Below are 16,686 nucleotides of genomic sequence, written 5' to 3'. Positions count from 1 at the left end.
TCGCCTTCTAGACCAAGGTGCTCGCCTACTGCGACTGGATAGCAGATTCTATGCACTGGGAGAATGCTGTTCATGCTGTCATCTTCGAACCCCACCTCATTCACCTCAACTCCTTCTCCTGCTCTGGGCTGAAGTAAAACTTCCTTGTACCATCGTACATATGCAAATACATGCTGGCTCGCATGACCAGCAAACGAGTTTACAGCAGTATTGACAAAGAGGTACTGAATTTGGCCCGCGTATGGCTTGGTACTTCTACCATCACTTGTCTCAAACAAGGCTTGCATGAACGACCCACGCTGATTCTTCGTTTTGCTCTTGTAGATTTGCCCAAGAAGATTGATTGATTCAAACTTCTGTATCCGATTGTTAACAAAATTATCGGAATGACCAGCCTGACGATAATGAACAAGAGTTTGATCATCGTATGTCTCGCGATAGTATTCCAACAAATGCTCATACTCGGATTCATCCATGGAAATCTCCCCCTTTAGAGCTAAAGGAAGTGCGGAAGGGGGCAAAGGCTCGTTTCCCTTGACAATATCAAAGTTGATCTCAGGAGAATCAAGAAAAGCATTGATATCGAATTGGATTGAGGTGGCAGTGGAAGTGGAAGTGGCTATGGAATTGGCAGTGGATGCAGTGAGCTCAAGGATGATCGCCGAATGCTCAGGTCGAATTATTGGCAAAGTTTGGCGAATAAGATCTCCCTGGTATGCTTCTTCAAGATACTTCTTCATATAGGTTCCCTCAAACCCGTCTTTTCTATTTGTCGCATAGTTTTTCAAGATACCATTGCATCTTTCGAAACTAAAAAGCCAATAGCCATAAACCGGGCCAAAGTTCAGTACAGTCTCTCGCAGATGAAGATGGAGATGCATGTTTGGCGAAAGGAATGGGGCTTTATACAACTTCTTGCACTCTCTGCAGAAAGCCTCCAAAGATTGATGGGCTTCATCAAGGTGAGCCATGGATATGCTTGGCATTGAGAGGTACTGACATGCATTGACAAACGTTGTCCAGTTATTGAGATGAGCTTCAGGTAGACGACCACGCAGGAGAACAGGAGAGTACACCAAGCACCAAGACTTCCACTCATCGGCCTTCATGAATGGGAAGCCACGCCCAATCTTTGTCCCTAATGGCGTGTAGTCCCCTGGCAGTACAAGCTTGTCAGCATCCAACTGCATTTTGGCCAAGTGTGCATCTGTGATGAGACCTGAAGATCTCTATTTCTCCATTATCCTCTTTGCTGTTCCGAGGTACAGGTTGTGCATCGGATTGATGACAGTGCACTCCACGAGGTTAAAGTAAACCAGGTCATGCAATTCTGACCATCGGACACCATTTTCCCTCTCCAATCTCTTTCTCTGTGCATCACTGCTGGCCATTCTCCACAACTCGGCATCACGGCGGTTTTCGGCATCAGTGCGAGGCACCCACTCAGAAAACACGAACCCAGAGTAGTCCACAGCATTGGAGTCTGGAAGGCGAGGGAACTGTCGGTTGCACTTATTGCATGCACATGTGCTTGAATGAGAGGTGAACCCACAAGTCTTACGGGCAGCAGGAATGTCGCAGGCAACAAGAAGAAGGGCAGCACGGACAAGAGCACCAGATGGGCACTGTACGGTAGGCATCACCACACCGCCATACAACTGGTTGAGTTCCGCGACAAGGGGACGGAGGTAGTGATTGATCTCACTTGTCTTTGCTTCCTTGGGCCCTGGCATGAGACCAACGAAAACAACATTCTCCTTCTTGTACCGTTCCGATCTTGGCAAGTTGTTGATGCAAAGGTATATCGCACCACAGGAGTAAGTGACCCCATCGAAAGGTTGAAACCAATTGATGTTCATGGTAAGCATTATGGAGCGCTCATGATTCACAAACGGTAAACCATTGCTATCCTTCAGACTGTTCCACTTCGTACCGTCGTAAATGTCAAACATCATGCCTGGAACTTGCACTCTGATTCTCCAATGGTTGATGGTGTCTTCGAATCCAGGGCGGCAAAAAAGGATAGACAATGTTTTGATTATGGAGTTATACATGTAGATCTTTTTGGGGATAGTCAAGGCTCTTGATGTTGCAAAGAAAAGAGCGTTTCCACATTCTCTACCAGAGAGTCTCTCGAAATTACAGCACTCTGGAACAACATCGGACTCTTCATATACTTTGTTACAATCGCCACATGCAACAAACCGCTGGACACCTCGAGTCACGTCGCTGAGACCGGTCATAGAGTTGACACCACTCATACTGAGGGGAAGACGGAAAGACTGTCCAAAGTGTGCCAATACTTCGTTAAGAAACTTTAACAGAACAGCACCACCAGAATTGACAACATATTTGGATATGAAGAAGGCAGCAAAAGAAGCAATGAAAGCATGAGTAGGATCGACTGGCATATTGGATGAAGAAAAGTGCTCTATTTGAAAAAAAAATCAATACTTGTTGACTTTATTGATTTATATGTGCTTTTTGTACTAACCTCTAACATCATCAGATTCATCATCAGAAATATCCAAAATGGTTGCTTCAATGACACCCTCATCTTCGCTTTCAGAATCAAACAAGGAATCAATGTCAAAAAGAGGTAAGTCTTCGGCTGTTTTGTTAGGTAAAAAAGAATCAAATTATTAGATATTATAAATGATTATAAAACTTTAATAAAAATACTATGCATACCTTCAACTTGATCTTCGGCATCAACATTGTCTTCAAAGTCAATCTCCATGTCATTGTCATTCGACATTACTTCTATAACTGAGGCTATATTATATGAAAATAAATATTTAATTAAAATTGTCTCAATAATAATTTTCTTAAATTTGAATTTACAAGAAGATCCTGACTGATATTGTCTCACGATATCCTGTTGTGCATGTCTTCTGAGTGTTTGGGTAGACACCAAAACAAATCCCATGCTATTGGAAGAGCATTTAGAGTACTTGCATTCTGAATTGTTGTTGTTGTTTGACATATTGTGTGCGTGTGTTTTATTTTTTAAGTCTTTAGAATTGACAAGAATAGAAAATTGTTCAGGAACACAATTTAATATATATCTTTCCAAATTATACCAGCTTCCAAAATGACATAGTTTATTCCGGTTGTTAAAATGGGCAGTTCTCTAAACAGTAATTGATTGCCTCATTCTAAAATACAATAATACACGCTTTTGTTAAAACATGTCGTCATGTACATTTTATTGGCTGTAGAGCATATACAACAAAAATATTTGTAGTAATATCACGACAATTAACCTCATCATACTTATAAATAAATATTACAACAATAAAAAGCTTTATTATCTCACTCAAAAGATATCATTTGGTTTAAGTTTCCTACAACTATTGACTCTGCGACATGGCTACAAGTCCCAAAAAGAAATCTCGCAGACATTTTTTACAAAAAAGAGTAAACTCGTTTTTTTATCCAATAAAACAGACCGAGCATTATCATTGCCGTCGAAAATAAAAAAGACAAAAGTGATGGAAATTTAAGCTACCACTCCACAAATAATAGTACCCTACGCCATAGATGAAATTACCCTATTTTTCCAGTGCCAGTCCATCATTCTCTTTGACATTCCCAGGAATAAATTATACATGGGATCAATGATCATTCCACATACTAGATCAAAGTATCCAAGGCGTTGCAACTACAACCATCAAGCACCATATTCGACCTCTAGCTGATGCCTTTCTGAGGATGTAATTGCACTTTTCCACTCCTCAGCATGCAGCCTGTTCTCTACACCGTTATGAATATTCCAAAGAGAATAATCGAATCCACTGAAGTCCACCTGATTTGTGTTGGACAATCTGGGAAACTGGGTTGTACACTTGTAGCACGCACATGTACTATTGTGAGCTGTAAATCCACTTGTTTTCTGGGCAGCAGAGATGTCACACGCAACCATCAGCAAGGCAGCACAGACATTAGCACCAGATCGGCACTTGTAGGTTAGGACTTGCATTTCAGCATACAACTGTTTCATCTTGTCTACCATGAGCCTGAGATAGTTATTTATCTCCTTGCATCTTGGCTCCTTGGGACCAGGCATCAGACCAAACAGAATTGTGTTCTCAGGCTTGAACTATACCTCTCAAGACAGATTATGTACAACCAAGTAAATTGCACCAGAAGAATAACTAACTCCATCAAATGGCTGGAACCAGTCTATGTTGAGTGTCAACATTAATGAGCGAGAACAAGCAACAAACAAGACACCACTTGCATCCTTCAGCTCTTTCCACATTGCTCCATCATATACGTCGCACATAGTATTGACAATCTTAAGCTCCGTGTTCCAGTGATGGATTTGCTTTTCAAAACCAGACAGAAGGAAAAGAACAGACAAAGCTTGCTTGAGGGATTGGTACAAGTATGCTCACTTTGATACCAGTGCACCTGAAGTTGACTTTTTCATCAACTTACAACCACAAGGAGAGCATGCACCAACGTTTGTAAAAACATAATGGGGAGGTATGAACATGTTTTCTTCATAGAGGCAATAGCAGTTTGGACATGACACAAATTGCTTGATGCCTTTGGTGATAGACAAAAAGTCAGTCATTTTCTGTAGCCCAGCCAGACTTTTGGGAAGTTGGAAACCTTGTGCATAAATCTTCAAAAGCTCGTTGATGAACTCAATCAAGACAACAGAGCCCTTATTGACCACGTAATGAGTTGCAAACAGTATTGTAAAAGTAGCAATAAATTTGTGCACTGGATTCTCAGGCATACCAGAAGTAGCAAAAGGGTTTTTTTTAAAAAAAAATTAACACACATTCTTTTTATGTATTTAAAACTGACTCTCATTGTTAAACTCTTCAACATAAATCTCGGCAGTGTCTTCTTTGCCATTGTTATCACTGTCATTGTCATAGGTCATGTAAGACTCATCACCATTGTAGTTATTACCACCAAAGATGTCGTTGTCAAACGTCGAGATGATATCCAAAATAGGTGAGTTGGTCTGACCATCTATTGTTCTACAGAATCGGATTGATACATTGGGATTACTACAAATATAGAACATAATAGTTTATTATTAGTTTTTCTTCTGCTTTTCAAATAAAAAATGTTTTACTTTCAGTATCTACTTCCATGCTTCTCTTTTCAGCTATGTTTTTTAAAATAATAAAATATAAAAATAAAAGCAATTATTACTCGGTGGACAGATAACAGCACTGAATAAGTTATATAGCTCTTGAATATTTCAGTACCTTCAAATCTAGCTCTTTTATTATGACGCTGAGCAGTACATCTCAATACTCGGGAAACTCCTTGATCATTATTATTGCATCTGGTGCAGTAGCAATTAGTGTTGTGCATTTGAATAGAAGGAGACATAGTATATGTATTTTAAATTATAAAATAAAAAAGGAAACAAGAGTGCTACAAATATTTAATTTGATACAGTTTTATAGTAAACCAAAACATATTTTTGATTTAAGTCAATAGAATAGATCAAAACTACACCTCCAACTTGATAAAAAAAACTGCTGAGATGAAAAAAAATCCTGACATATCCACTATGATCCAACTACCTGGACAATATGTTAATTGTCCTTATTTTTCTAGTGGTTAGACATGTTTTTTCTTCATAATAAAATGTTAAGCAAAATAAAGATGCAGGTGTGAAGAAAGATGTCAATTGTATGTTTCCTAGATTATATAGCAATTTTTTTTGCATAATCTTTTATTAGATGACATATAATCTTGAAATATAAATATCATTAAAATTTTGATCAAAATTTGATCAAAATTTGATCTTTTGCCTTTTGGTGTCCTCAACTACAAATTGATATCATTGGCTAACATTCACATAAGAATTTGAGCAATCAATATGGCTGAGTACCCCCATAGTAAAAATGGCATTGGACATAGTAGGCGTGTTGGTATTTTTTGTAAAATAAAGGGGGGGGGGAAATAATTAAAAAAAAATCTTTTATTAAAAGCTACTCTTCAAAATTTCTATTTGTAAAAGCTACAAATATATGTTCAATTCGATCTTGTGGAGGGAAAAAATAGCAGACCCCCCATAAAATTAAAACTCATTGAAGAAATAAATAAGTAAGTTCATAGGTTAGGTACACAAGCTTATATCTTAATTTGTAAATTTATATTCATCCAGCTTGTTTCTTTTGGATTATTATATATATTACTTGCAATTTATTATATTTCTTTAACATGGTTTATCCAATAAGTCTATACTATTTTATTATATAAAAAACAGTGTTTAGTAAGTCTCTTGTGTGTCAATTGCTTTTATACTTATCTTAAATGCAATGTTAATCATAAGATTTCATAATAATAGTTTGTACAGCAAGAATTATATTACTCTTATATCAGTAAGTTCTATTTAAGATATATTCATACAACAATTACATCAAAATGATACTAACTTGCGCGTTTTCTTCTGTCTAAAAATTGTTCTCTTGATATTTCTTGTTTTTTGTTACATGGCTTTAAAAGCTTGTTATATCTTTATGTAAGCACTAGTATAACAGCTTAGACCATGGATCAATTAGCAGCATATGCTTAGAAGCATTGATAGATTTGATAGCTTTATAAATAACTAATATAAAATCACCATGTTCTTTAAAAAAAATTCTTTTTCAAATATCCAAAATAAACAAATAAAACTAATTTTTCAACCAAACCAATACAAAAAAACTTTTTTAAAATATATGCTATCCCACATATTATATATCATTAAGTATACTATTCCACAAATTTTGATTATAAAACTAGAATTAAATATACAGTAAAAAATGAGAAAAGTATGTCGGTTAAAGAAGTATAAATGTCCACATTAAAAAGAATACTCTCTCACAGATTATAAGTCTTAAAGTATAATTTCCCACATATATCAATTATAAAACAGCAAATAATTATATGAAAAATGTAAGAAAGTATATATGTTGAAGCAGCATCCATGTCCACTCCTTTTTATAAATTAAATAAAGATTCAAAATAGAATATAATACTCATATAATTCAAATATACAACATGAATCTGTGCATCATATAACATTGGCAAACTGAGGAACAGTATTGCTTTCCATCTGAATAAGACTTTCTCTACAATTCTAGGCTTCTTTCTACTTGTTACAAATATACTAAGTTTTTAGGGGATATCTATGATAGAATCATATTGGAATTTGTGCTTTGAACATGATATTTGCTTTATTTTTGCCTGATGAAATCATATAATTTTTGCAGTGTTGGTTACGAATATTGATTGCTTTCAGCTTTATTATCAGATTGCTGATAAAAAATAGATAGGTATCAGTATTTTAATAATGAACAAAAATGGGAGTGAGGTATGCAAGTTTGTAGTATTATAACAAATGAGAATAATTGATATCATCCATTGAAGAAGGTTTACTAACTGAAAGTGGGAACGATGTAGATGAGAGAAGTTTGTTGTCTAAGAACATCTGCAGCAGTAGTATTTCTATTAGCATTAATTTAAATGCTTATAAGCCACATCTGAGATTTAAATCAGTAAAAAAATTGAGGGTAAAATATCAGTAGAATAATAAAAAGAAGCATTTAGATAATTATACTATCTGGTATAGCCTTCTTCACTAGTAAAATTTATTATTATTAGATACTTAATATAAAAAAAGCAAGTTAAATGTTCTCAAGACTATCAGCTTTGTAGTGAGCATAATTTTTGTGAGTTTTTGTAAGTGTTGCTATATATTATTAATTGATTTAAAGAAAAAAATAACAAAGAAAAATGATTTAAATACTTGACAAGTTTTTAAAATGAGCATCTATTTCCATGCTCAAGGTCGTAAAAGTTATAGAGTATATAAATACATGCTGTCGAAAATGCTACTGCTGCAGACAATTTTTTTGAAAAGCATTTACAAAAAGCACTTAAATTGGGAAAAACTAAATTTAAATACTATTGCTGCAGATGCTTTAAGATAGAAATTCTGATAGTTTCAGAAGAATTCACAAATGCTTTAAAATGAATGCGGGCTGAATAATTGTAGAGGAGACAGATGGCAAAATAAGAACAGATGTGAATAAATATACAAGTTTGAAAAGAATAGAAAGAAAGAGATATTGTATGGAACAGGTGAGAGCAGAATTAATAAAATCATTTATAAATATATCTTTAACAAAGCATTTCATAAGCATGGCTTCAAAACTGTCCTTGTCATTTGTGTTAATATTCTTGAGTAAATTATTTTATCTCTCAAATACAAAGAGCCAATAACTATATACTGATCTAAAATCAAGAATAGTTTCTCAAAGATGAGGTTGTAAGTACATATTACAGATAAGAAATATAGGAGTGTAAATCCCATTGCATTTTACACAAAATTGTTTAAGATATTTATGGACAGTATTAATATTATCAAATGTAATTCTGGGCTTTATTAGGTGACAGCATAAATATACAAAATTAATCCAGTTATTGAAATACAAGGTTGAGAGCACTGATTTTAACACTACAGGAAAATATATTAATATCTACAACTTCCACTTATCTGCTTTCATAAACATAATTTTTTTCTAATTGTGCGTTTTAATGCAATAACTCTCTTTGACACAATCATCTTATTAGCTATTTTTTGCATGGCAGTGAAATCTCTGTCTCTAAGAATACTATATTCAATTCACTGGTTCATCATTCTTTTTTCTGTCTCTAAAAACAGATTGTGAATGGAATCAATGACTGTTCCACATATTATATTAAAGTATCTAAGGTGGTGCAACTGCAGTCATTGAACAACATTTTCGATTTCCAGATGCTATCTTTCTGAGATAGTAACTGCATTCTTCTACTTCTCAGCATGCAGTCTATTCTTCTCACAGTTATAATGATACCACTCAGACTATTTAAACCCACGGAAATCAATCTTGTTTGTGCTGTCAACACAAGTAAAATGACAGTTATACTTAAAGCATGCACAAGTGCTATTGTGTGCAGTAAATCTACTAGCCTTTCTGGCAGCTGAAATGTTTTAGACAACTAGCATCATTGCAACAAAAATTACTTCACTAGAAGGAGACTCAAATGTTGGGATTCTTACTCCACAATACAACTTTATCAACTCATCTACCATTAGCTCAAAATAGTTATTTATCTTGTTGGCTTTGAGAGACCAGACATAAGTTCTACAAGAATTACATTCTCAGCTTTCAACTGGTCACTGTGAGGCAAGTTGTTAGTAGTCAAGTAGATTGCACTACTAGAGTATGTCACTTTATCAAACAGCTGAAACCAGTCAATATTAAGAATCAGTATCAGTATCAGCAGACAAGACTGTTCAACAAATGAAACAGCATTACTATTCTTGAGTTCTTTCCAAACGGCATCATTGTACACATTGCATATTGTGTCTGCTAATTTTTGCACTATATTTTATTAACATATCTTTTCTTCAAAGCCTGAACTATTAAAGAGATTTTTGAAAGCATTTTTTATAGACTTGTAATGAAAACTGGGCTTGAAAACCAAAGAACCAGAAGATGACTTCTTTATCAATTTACAGTTACAAGCTGAATGAGTATCTGTCTTTGCAAAGATGTAGTGAGAAAAAATAGATTGATTTTCTTTATAAATTTCATAGTAATTCTTGCAGACCACAAATTGTCTTATGCTCTTGAAGAGCTCACAGAATTCTATCATATACTGAAGACCAGACAGACTTGTAAGAAACTGAAAGTTCTGCTTATAAATCTTCAAGAGCTAATTTATGAACTCAATCAAGACAACTGTATCCTTGTTGATAATGTAGCAGGATGAAAATAATACAGTGAATGTTGCAACAAATCTGTATACAGGATTCTCAGACATATTGCTGTTTAAAAACATGTCTATTTTAAAATAAAAAAATATTAATTTTTTCTAATTTTCTTTACATTTTTTATAACTTTCATACAAAAATTCAGTATCAAAATCTTCAACATCAATATCAGCAGTATCTTTGGCGTTCTTATTGCTCTCATACTCAAATTTCATGTCATTGAAATTGACATTAATCTTATTGCTAACTGACATAGAGAAGATATCCAAAAAAGATAAGTCAAACCAATGTATAAGAACTTCTACAAATTCCAATTCTTAGAGTAAAATAGCTATAAATATAGAATATAATAATAAAGCTATTTTTTGTCATATATAAACAGAAATATTTTATACTCTAAATCAACATTTATTACATATCTCTGCACATTTATATCTCATTAGAAAGACAGAATGAAATTAGAGATCATGTGATTTAGCCCTTCTAATTGGTCATATGTTCTCTAATTTACTTGTCATTTCTCACTAAAATAAAATGTAAAAACTTATTTTATTATATTTAAGCCCTTGGTTCTTAAAAGTTATGCAACTTATGAGTTATTAGTATTCAAATACAATAAAATTATTAATTATATTAGTGATTTAACCAATAAAAACACAATTGACTTTAAAGTTTTCCCACATTTTTTTACAAACATATACTCTTATACATCTGTGTATTCATTACATTTTTAAAGATAACTCTCATAAAATGCCTTCTACAATCTCTATCAATGCTTGCCAATGTAGATCAACAACTCATCATAAAATGTTCCATTGTGATAGTCCTTTCAATACAAGGGCTCCATACACTCAGCAAAATTCGTTTTCTTGTGCATGTTGTAGATCAACTAATCATAGACAATCTACTCATCCCAATTGTCCTAACAATTGCAACAACATTATGGTTATTGACTTAAGTTATTGACAACCAATAGAAATTAACAGCATATCTGCTGCTGTAGAAACTGTTCAAGAAGATGTAGTAAGAAGCAGAGCTAATTGTTCAAGATGTGGGTCAAGCACTCATTGCTGTGTACCAAATATGCAATGCCTATTTTATGTTCCAAGAAATAATTGGACTCAAGATGCTCCAACATTCTCAAATATAAAATTGCTCACACCATTCCTTTTTCTATTGAAAGTGTAGTTGGTCCTAACATCTGTCAAATTAAGGGCCCAAATTATCATCAGCATGTCTTTCCACCTATGGAAAGCAGGTGTCCCCTTTTGTAATGCATATATGTCAATAGATGAGTGTCTTAAAGCAACCAGTGAACAAAGTTCCCGGTTTGGGCTATGTTATTCAAATGGAAAAACCATCATTCCTTTACCTATTGCAACTCTACAGAAACTATTAGATTTTGTAACAAATCATGATAGTTCAGATTGCCAGGCCACAAACTTCTATAAAAATATCAGAGCCTTTAATAGTGCATTTGCATTTGCTTCAATTAAGGCAAACGTGGATGAAAGACTTGCAAGTGGGACAGACGGTGTCTCCACATTCCATGTAAATGGTACCATATATCATAATGTTGGAGCACTTTGATCTCTAGATCCAAGAGCTGCTGAGTTCTCACAGATTTATTTCTGTTGTACAAATGAGCAACTTGCCAGAAGATCAACACTATTTTCTGAGCTGGATATAGCAACTATTGAAAGAATTCAGAATATAATAAATACTTGCAATCTATACACTTGCACACTTATATCAGTAGCTGAGCAATCCCGCAATAAACCTTTTGGATCTCTTCCAGTGATTATTAGAGCAGCTAGAGATATACACCGTCATTATGACATCCAAAGTTCTTCAGAAGTTGCAGCAATGATAATTGAGAAAAGTGTTGATAGAACTGCAGTACCCCATGATATTGTTATAATTGATTGTATTACAGGACACTGATCAATTAGCTCAATGCATCCTTTGTATGCTGCTTTACACTATGTGCTCATGTTCCCATTTGGTGATAATGGCTGGCATGAAAACTTAACATATACTCCTATAAACACTGCTTTAATTTGCCAGAACCGCCAGAACTGCCAAACAGTCCATGTCACACTTCGAGAGTGCTGCTCTTATCTTATGATAATTTGTAATGAGACTTATCTTCACCACTATGGCAGATTATTTCAGTGATACTTGGTAGATAGTTATGTTCGAATTGAGACAAGTCACCTTTTGTACCTTAGACTTAAGATAACCTTTGAATGGAGTTTTACAAAGGAATATCAGACAATGCAGAAGACCCATGCCAAATTGGAAAAGCAACAATCCTCCCATCATCTTTTACTGGCGGCCCACAATATATGAAACAGATTCTGTAAGATGGATTGGCTTTGATTCGCACCCGTGGAGTATCAACTCTTTTTATAATATTTACATGCAATCCAAGGTGGCCAAAAATTGTTCCAGTGCTCAATAATCAAAAAGCACAAGATCGTCCATACCTTTGTATTCATGTGTTTAATATGAAAATCAAAGAGTTCAACAAGCATATAAAAGACAGCAAATGCTTTAGTGAAGTATCTTCCTATATTGTAACAATTGAATTCCAAAAGAGAGACCTGCCATACGCACACATGCTGTTTATTTTTGAAGAGAAGTAGCATCTACAAGCACCTAAAGATTTTGATAGCTTTGTCTGTGCTGAATTATCCAATCTTCAAGTAAATCTTCAGCTGTATAATATTGTTGTAAATTCAATGATACATGGTCCATGTGGAAGAAAGAACCTGAATGCAGTCTGTACAACAGATTTTAAATGTAGTAAGAGTTATCCAAAAGAATTTGTAAATGAGATGCATGTGAGCAAAAGTGGCTATTCCATGTAGCGCAGATGAAACAATGACCAATTCAATGCCCTCAATGGTGGCAGATTCATAGTAACAAATGCATGTGCAGTGCCTTACAACCCGTACCTGTCTCTCAAATATGCTACTCATATTAATGTTGAGATTTGCTCAACTAGCTGTGAAATAAAGTATCTCTGTAAATACATTACAAAAGGCTCTGATAGAGCTCAGCTTGGAATCAGAAATGAAAATACAGAAAATACAACAAACGCACAAATATCAACAAGGGCAATAGATGAGATAGCCAAATATCAAAATGCCAGGTACATTGGACCATGTGAAGCTTCATATTGCATGTTTTCCATGCCAATCCACTTCCACTTGCCAATGGTAATGAGACTAAGTCTACATTGGCCTGGCAAGCAGCTGGTAACTTTCCATAATGACATGACACCTCAGGAACTTCAACTTGCAAGAGAGGCATTTTCTGAAGAAACAATGCTACTGGCTTTCTTTAATCTGTGTCGTAATAATATAAACACACGAAGTCACACATACTCTCAGGTGCCTAATTACTATACATGGAGTGCCAAGAGCAAATCATTGAAATGCCAGAAAACAGCCAGAGTATAAAGATGTTGTCTCTTGCATCTATACTGCCAGTCCATCAAATATGGAGTTGTTTTGCTTGCAACTATTGCTACTTAAAGTACCAGGACCAACAAGTTTTGATAATTTCAAGACTGTAAATGATGTCCAGTGTGAGACTTTCCAGGAGGCAGCTCTTGCTCTTGGTCTGTTGGTTAATGACAGAGAATGGGATCTGTGTCTCACAGAAGCTGGCCAAATGACATCTTCCACAGCAGCAGTAAGAGCACTGTTTTCATATATTCTTGTCAATTGTTTTTCTGCAGATCCAGCAGCCTCTAGAAAAAACACAAAGATAGGATGTCTAATGATTACTTTTTTGAAATTCAATGTAGCCTCCTTCACATTGATGAGTCACTTACTGAAGAAAAACATCAAATGCTATTTCAGAGAGCTTTTAGTGATGTTCAAGCACAATTACAAGTGACAATATATAATATCTCAGATTTCTCTACTCTTTCCCAAACATTTATTACAGAGCTAAAACTCTCTCGAGTTTACAAGCTCTTCAGATAGTTGAGCTAAAAAGCTACAATTCAGAAGAAAAACAAGTAAAGTTGGATACTATGATATTTATTCTTAACAAAAGACAGAGGGAAGCATATGACCAGATCATAGAATATCTGAACATGTCTGATAATGAAAATTGATCAAGACTTTTCTTTGTTAACAATTCTAATAGTACTGGAAAATCTTTGCTCCTTAAGATATTGCTTAGTTATATCAGATCTCAAAGTAAAATCGCTCTCCCTGTAGTAAGTTCTGGAATATTGGCACTTCTTTTATCTGGTAGAAGAGCTGTGCATAGCAGAATTAAAATTCCATTGAACACAGATATAAATTCAACTTGCAATATTTCACTTAGAACATCACAATCCAATCTACTTCAACATACATCATTTTTTCTTTGAGACAAGGCTGTTATGCGTAGCAAGTATAACTTTGAAGCTGTTAGCAGATATCTTAAGAATATTATGGGTGCTGTTGATGCAGAAAAGCAGAATATTCCCTTTGGAGGCAAAGTCTTTGTTTTTGGTAAATATTTCCATCAAATACTATCTGTTGTAAAGCAAAGAACCTGGTCTCAGAATATTGATGAATGTCGTCACAAATCTTCATTCTGGAATCATATAAAAGTTTTGAGATTGATCCAAAACATGAGACTTAGTCAGCTTGGACCTTTGACAGCAGATTTTTCAAAAAAGCTTTTGGATATTAGTGATGGAACAGGAGATAATAAACATCAGTTCTATATCCCAGTTGATTGGCAAGTAAAACCTGAAGACAATAAAGATTTGATATAAAAAGTGTATCCCAACATAGCATCCCAAATCTCAGATCCATCCAACTTCAGCCATAGTGCAATCCTTGCCCCAACCAACAAAATAATTGATCAAATCAATACAGGCGCACTTGGTCTTTTCCCAGGAGAAGTACAGAGTTTTGATTGCTTAGATGCTGTAGTCGATTCAGATGACCCAGAGGCTGACAACGCCAGATACCCTACGGAATTTCTTAATTCAATTACCTGCAGTAGAATATCAGTATACACACTCATGATGAAAGTTGACATGTCTCTCTTCATTTTGCAAAATATAGATCCTGAAGCTGGACTCTGCAATGCGACAAAAGTGTTTGTAACCTAGTTCACACAGTATGTCATAGCTGTCAAAAGACTTGACCAAGGTAATGATAGTCCACAGCACCTGATAACAAGATTCAACATGGCAACAAATGAGACAGAATTTCCATTTTGCCTTTCTTGCTGCCAATTTCCTGTTTGTCCAGGCTTTGCTATAACTATTAACACAGCTCAAGGACAAACTCTTAATCATGTTGAAGTATATCTTGATACCCCTGTGTTCTCTCATAGACAGTTATTTGTTGTTTTTTTAAGAGACACAGACCCAAGGAATGCACATGTTGCCATCAAAAATAATACTGAATATACAGCTAACATTGTATTTGAAGATGCATTACTTTAACTTTTATTAATAGCATATGCAACATCTATCTTTTAATTTTTACTTTTACATATATAAATATCAATACCAATAAATTTTTTATAAACATCCATTATTATTATATATATTCTCATTGACAGTAATATAATAAATAATCCCAATAGTTGTGTTTATACTACAATGCTTTGCCATAGGGAAGAGTTACATAAGACTTATGGTAGGGCTATGGGGCCCCCCCGCCAGGGAGGGGGGAGGGGGGACCCCCCAAAAAGGGGGGGCACAGCTCCCTCGTTTAATTTAAAAGCTATTAGTATATAAAAAAAAACAAATTTTATATTGTAAATAACATATCAAGTTTACTTTTGATAGCATCTTTTAAAGCTGCTTTCTTACTATAATTATAAGCAGTTTTCTTTAATACTACGGTATATTGATTATAGTTTTTAATGCACTCAGTGCAATAGCACTCTTCAAAGTTTTATTTGATAGTAGAAGACATAACATTTGTGTTTGTTTAATAATAAAATAAAAAAAAACAGATGTTATATTTCTCTATTCACAAAAACTTTATAGTTATAAAAAAATAACTTTTGTTGCTTATTATATTCAAGCCAATAGAATATAGTATGAGTAGATTTTTTATTTGAACACAAACAGTAGTGCTGAGATGAAAAATACTCTATATATACACTATTACAGAATTAATTCAGCACTAGTATATTCAGAAGTGTTCTTCTAATAATATTTGCCAAATTATATGTATTTTGTATTAAACAGAGTTTAAATGTAACTGCTGGAGATGCTCTAATATATATACAAGTAATTACAACAAAAATACTTTCTTTGTTAACCCTTACCATAAACATAGAAAATTATTCTTAAAATCTGTAATAGCTTTAAAATGTATAATGGGGCAAATCGAATAACTCTATCTTTCTGATTAAAAGCCAATCACCAAACATTGCTAAATTTACTTAAAGTTTGCTTGTGCGTAGGCATGGGTATTTTACACACACGTTAAATTTACAAAATTAAACTTTATTTTGCGTGCGCACGTATGGTACAAATAAGTAATTACGCACAACATTTATTTTTATTTAAAGTGTTTTAGATGCGGTTTTGTTTGGGTTTTGTTTCATAATTGTGTAATTTCGGCACTGCTTGAGATGTGATAATACTGGTATGGGCAACCAAGCCAATAATAAAAAAAAAAATGGGACAGACCTTGTCAAGGCTGATGTTTTTCATGCAGTGTGTGAGACTATTTATATAATATATTCATAGACAAAGAAGTTCATAAAGGGATAAATAAAAAAATTGTTTGAATTTATTTAATAACATTGTCATATTAGAAAGGCTTGAGAGCTATCACTGTGGTAAATAACAGCATTTATAACTCCATACTCATAGCTTTTATATGCGCACGTATCAAATATATGTGGTTGTAGATATGTCG

General features: G+C 34.3%; 7 protein-coding genes across 7 annotated transcripts; 2 read left to right on the top strand and 5 right to left on the bottom strand.

Moving 5' to 3' along the window:
• Window positions 1-13: 13 nt before the first annotated feature.
• Window positions 14-1,190, bottom strand: PHYBLDRAFT_148457 (hypothetical protein; the record flags this gene model as incomplete). The annotated part of the gene is made up of 1 exon (XM_018432090.1): window positions 14-1,190. A coding segment is annotated over one exon (1,177 nt), but the record flags the coding sequence as incomplete, so codon positions are not given.
• A 57-nt stretch (window positions 1,191-1,247) lies between these two features.
• PHYBLDRAFT_102129 (hypothetical protein) lies at window positions 1,248-1,787 on the bottom strand (the record flags this gene model as incomplete). The annotated part of the gene is made up of 1 exon (XM_018427670.1): window positions 1,248-1,787. A coding segment is annotated over one exon (540 nt), but the record flags the coding sequence as incomplete, so codon positions are not given.
• A 3,023-nt stretch (window positions 1,788-4,810) lies between these two features.
• PHYBLDRAFT_69627 (hypothetical protein) lies at window positions 4,811-5,361 on the bottom strand (the record flags this gene model as incomplete). Its single annotated transcript, XM_018442130.1, has 4 exons — window positions 4,811-5,000; window positions 5,021-5,030; window positions 5,099-5,131; window positions 5,235-5,361. 4 exons carry the CDS (start codon window positions 5,359-5,361, stop codon window positions 4,811-4,813), a joined length of 360 nt encoding a protein of 119 aa, XP_018288582.1.
• Window positions 5,362-9,117: 3,756 nt separating this feature from the next.
• PHYBLDRAFT_69628 (hypothetical protein) lies at window positions 9,118-10,038 on the bottom strand (the record flags this gene model as incomplete). The annotated part of the gene is made up of 4 exons (XM_018442131.1): window positions 9,118-9,392; window positions 9,534-9,726; window positions 9,793-9,854; window positions 9,900-10,038. The coding sequence occupies 4 exons, from the start codon at window positions 10,036-10,038 to the stop codon at window positions 9,118-9,120; spliced, it is 669 nt and encodes a 222-aa protein (XP_018288581.1).
• A 518-nt stretch (window positions 10,039-10,556) lies between these two features.
• PHYBLDRAFT_69629 (hypothetical protein) lies at window positions 10,557-11,374 on the top strand (the record flags this gene model as incomplete). Its single annotated transcript, XM_018442132.1, has 3 exons — window positions 10,557-10,729; window positions 10,771-10,807; window positions 10,973-11,374. The coding sequence occupies 3 exons, from the start codon at window positions 10,557-10,559 to the stop codon at window positions 11,372-11,374; spliced, it is 612 nt and encodes a 203-aa protein (XP_018288580.1).
• A 1,071-nt stretch (window positions 11,375-12,445) lies between these two features.
• PHYBLDRAFT_69630 (hypothetical protein) lies at window positions 12,446-13,102 on the bottom strand (the record flags this gene model as incomplete). Its single annotated transcript, XM_018442133.1, has 2 exons — window positions 12,446-12,569; window positions 12,882-13,102. 2 exons carry the CDS (start codon window positions 13,100-13,102, stop codon window positions 12,446-12,448), a joined length of 345 nt encoding a protein of 114 aa, XP_018288579.1.
• Window positions 13,103-13,291: 189 nt separating this feature from the next.
• PHYBLDRAFT_69631 (hypothetical protein) lies at window positions 13,292-13,972 on the top strand (the record flags this gene model as incomplete). Its single annotated transcript, XM_018442134.1, has 3 exons — window positions 13,292-13,689; window positions 13,745-13,817; window positions 13,949-13,972. The coding sequence occupies 3 exons, from the start codon at window positions 13,292-13,294 to the stop codon at window positions 13,970-13,972; spliced, it is 495 nt and encodes a 164-aa protein (XP_018288578.1).
• Window positions 13,973-16,686: the final 2,714 nt, after the last annotated feature.

This window comes from Phycomyces blakesleeanus, assembly GCF_001638985.1.
Source record: "Phycomyces blakesleeanus NRRL 1555(-) unplaced genomic scaffold PHYBLscaffold_18, whole genome shotgun sequence".
Lineage (NCBI taxonomy): Eukaryota > Fungi > Mucoromycota > Mucoromycetes > Mucorales > Phycomycetaceae > Phycomyces > Phycomyces blakesleeanus.
The sequence above is the reverse complement of the archived record's forward strand: the minus strand, read 5'-3'. Positions and strand labels throughout refer to the sequence as shown.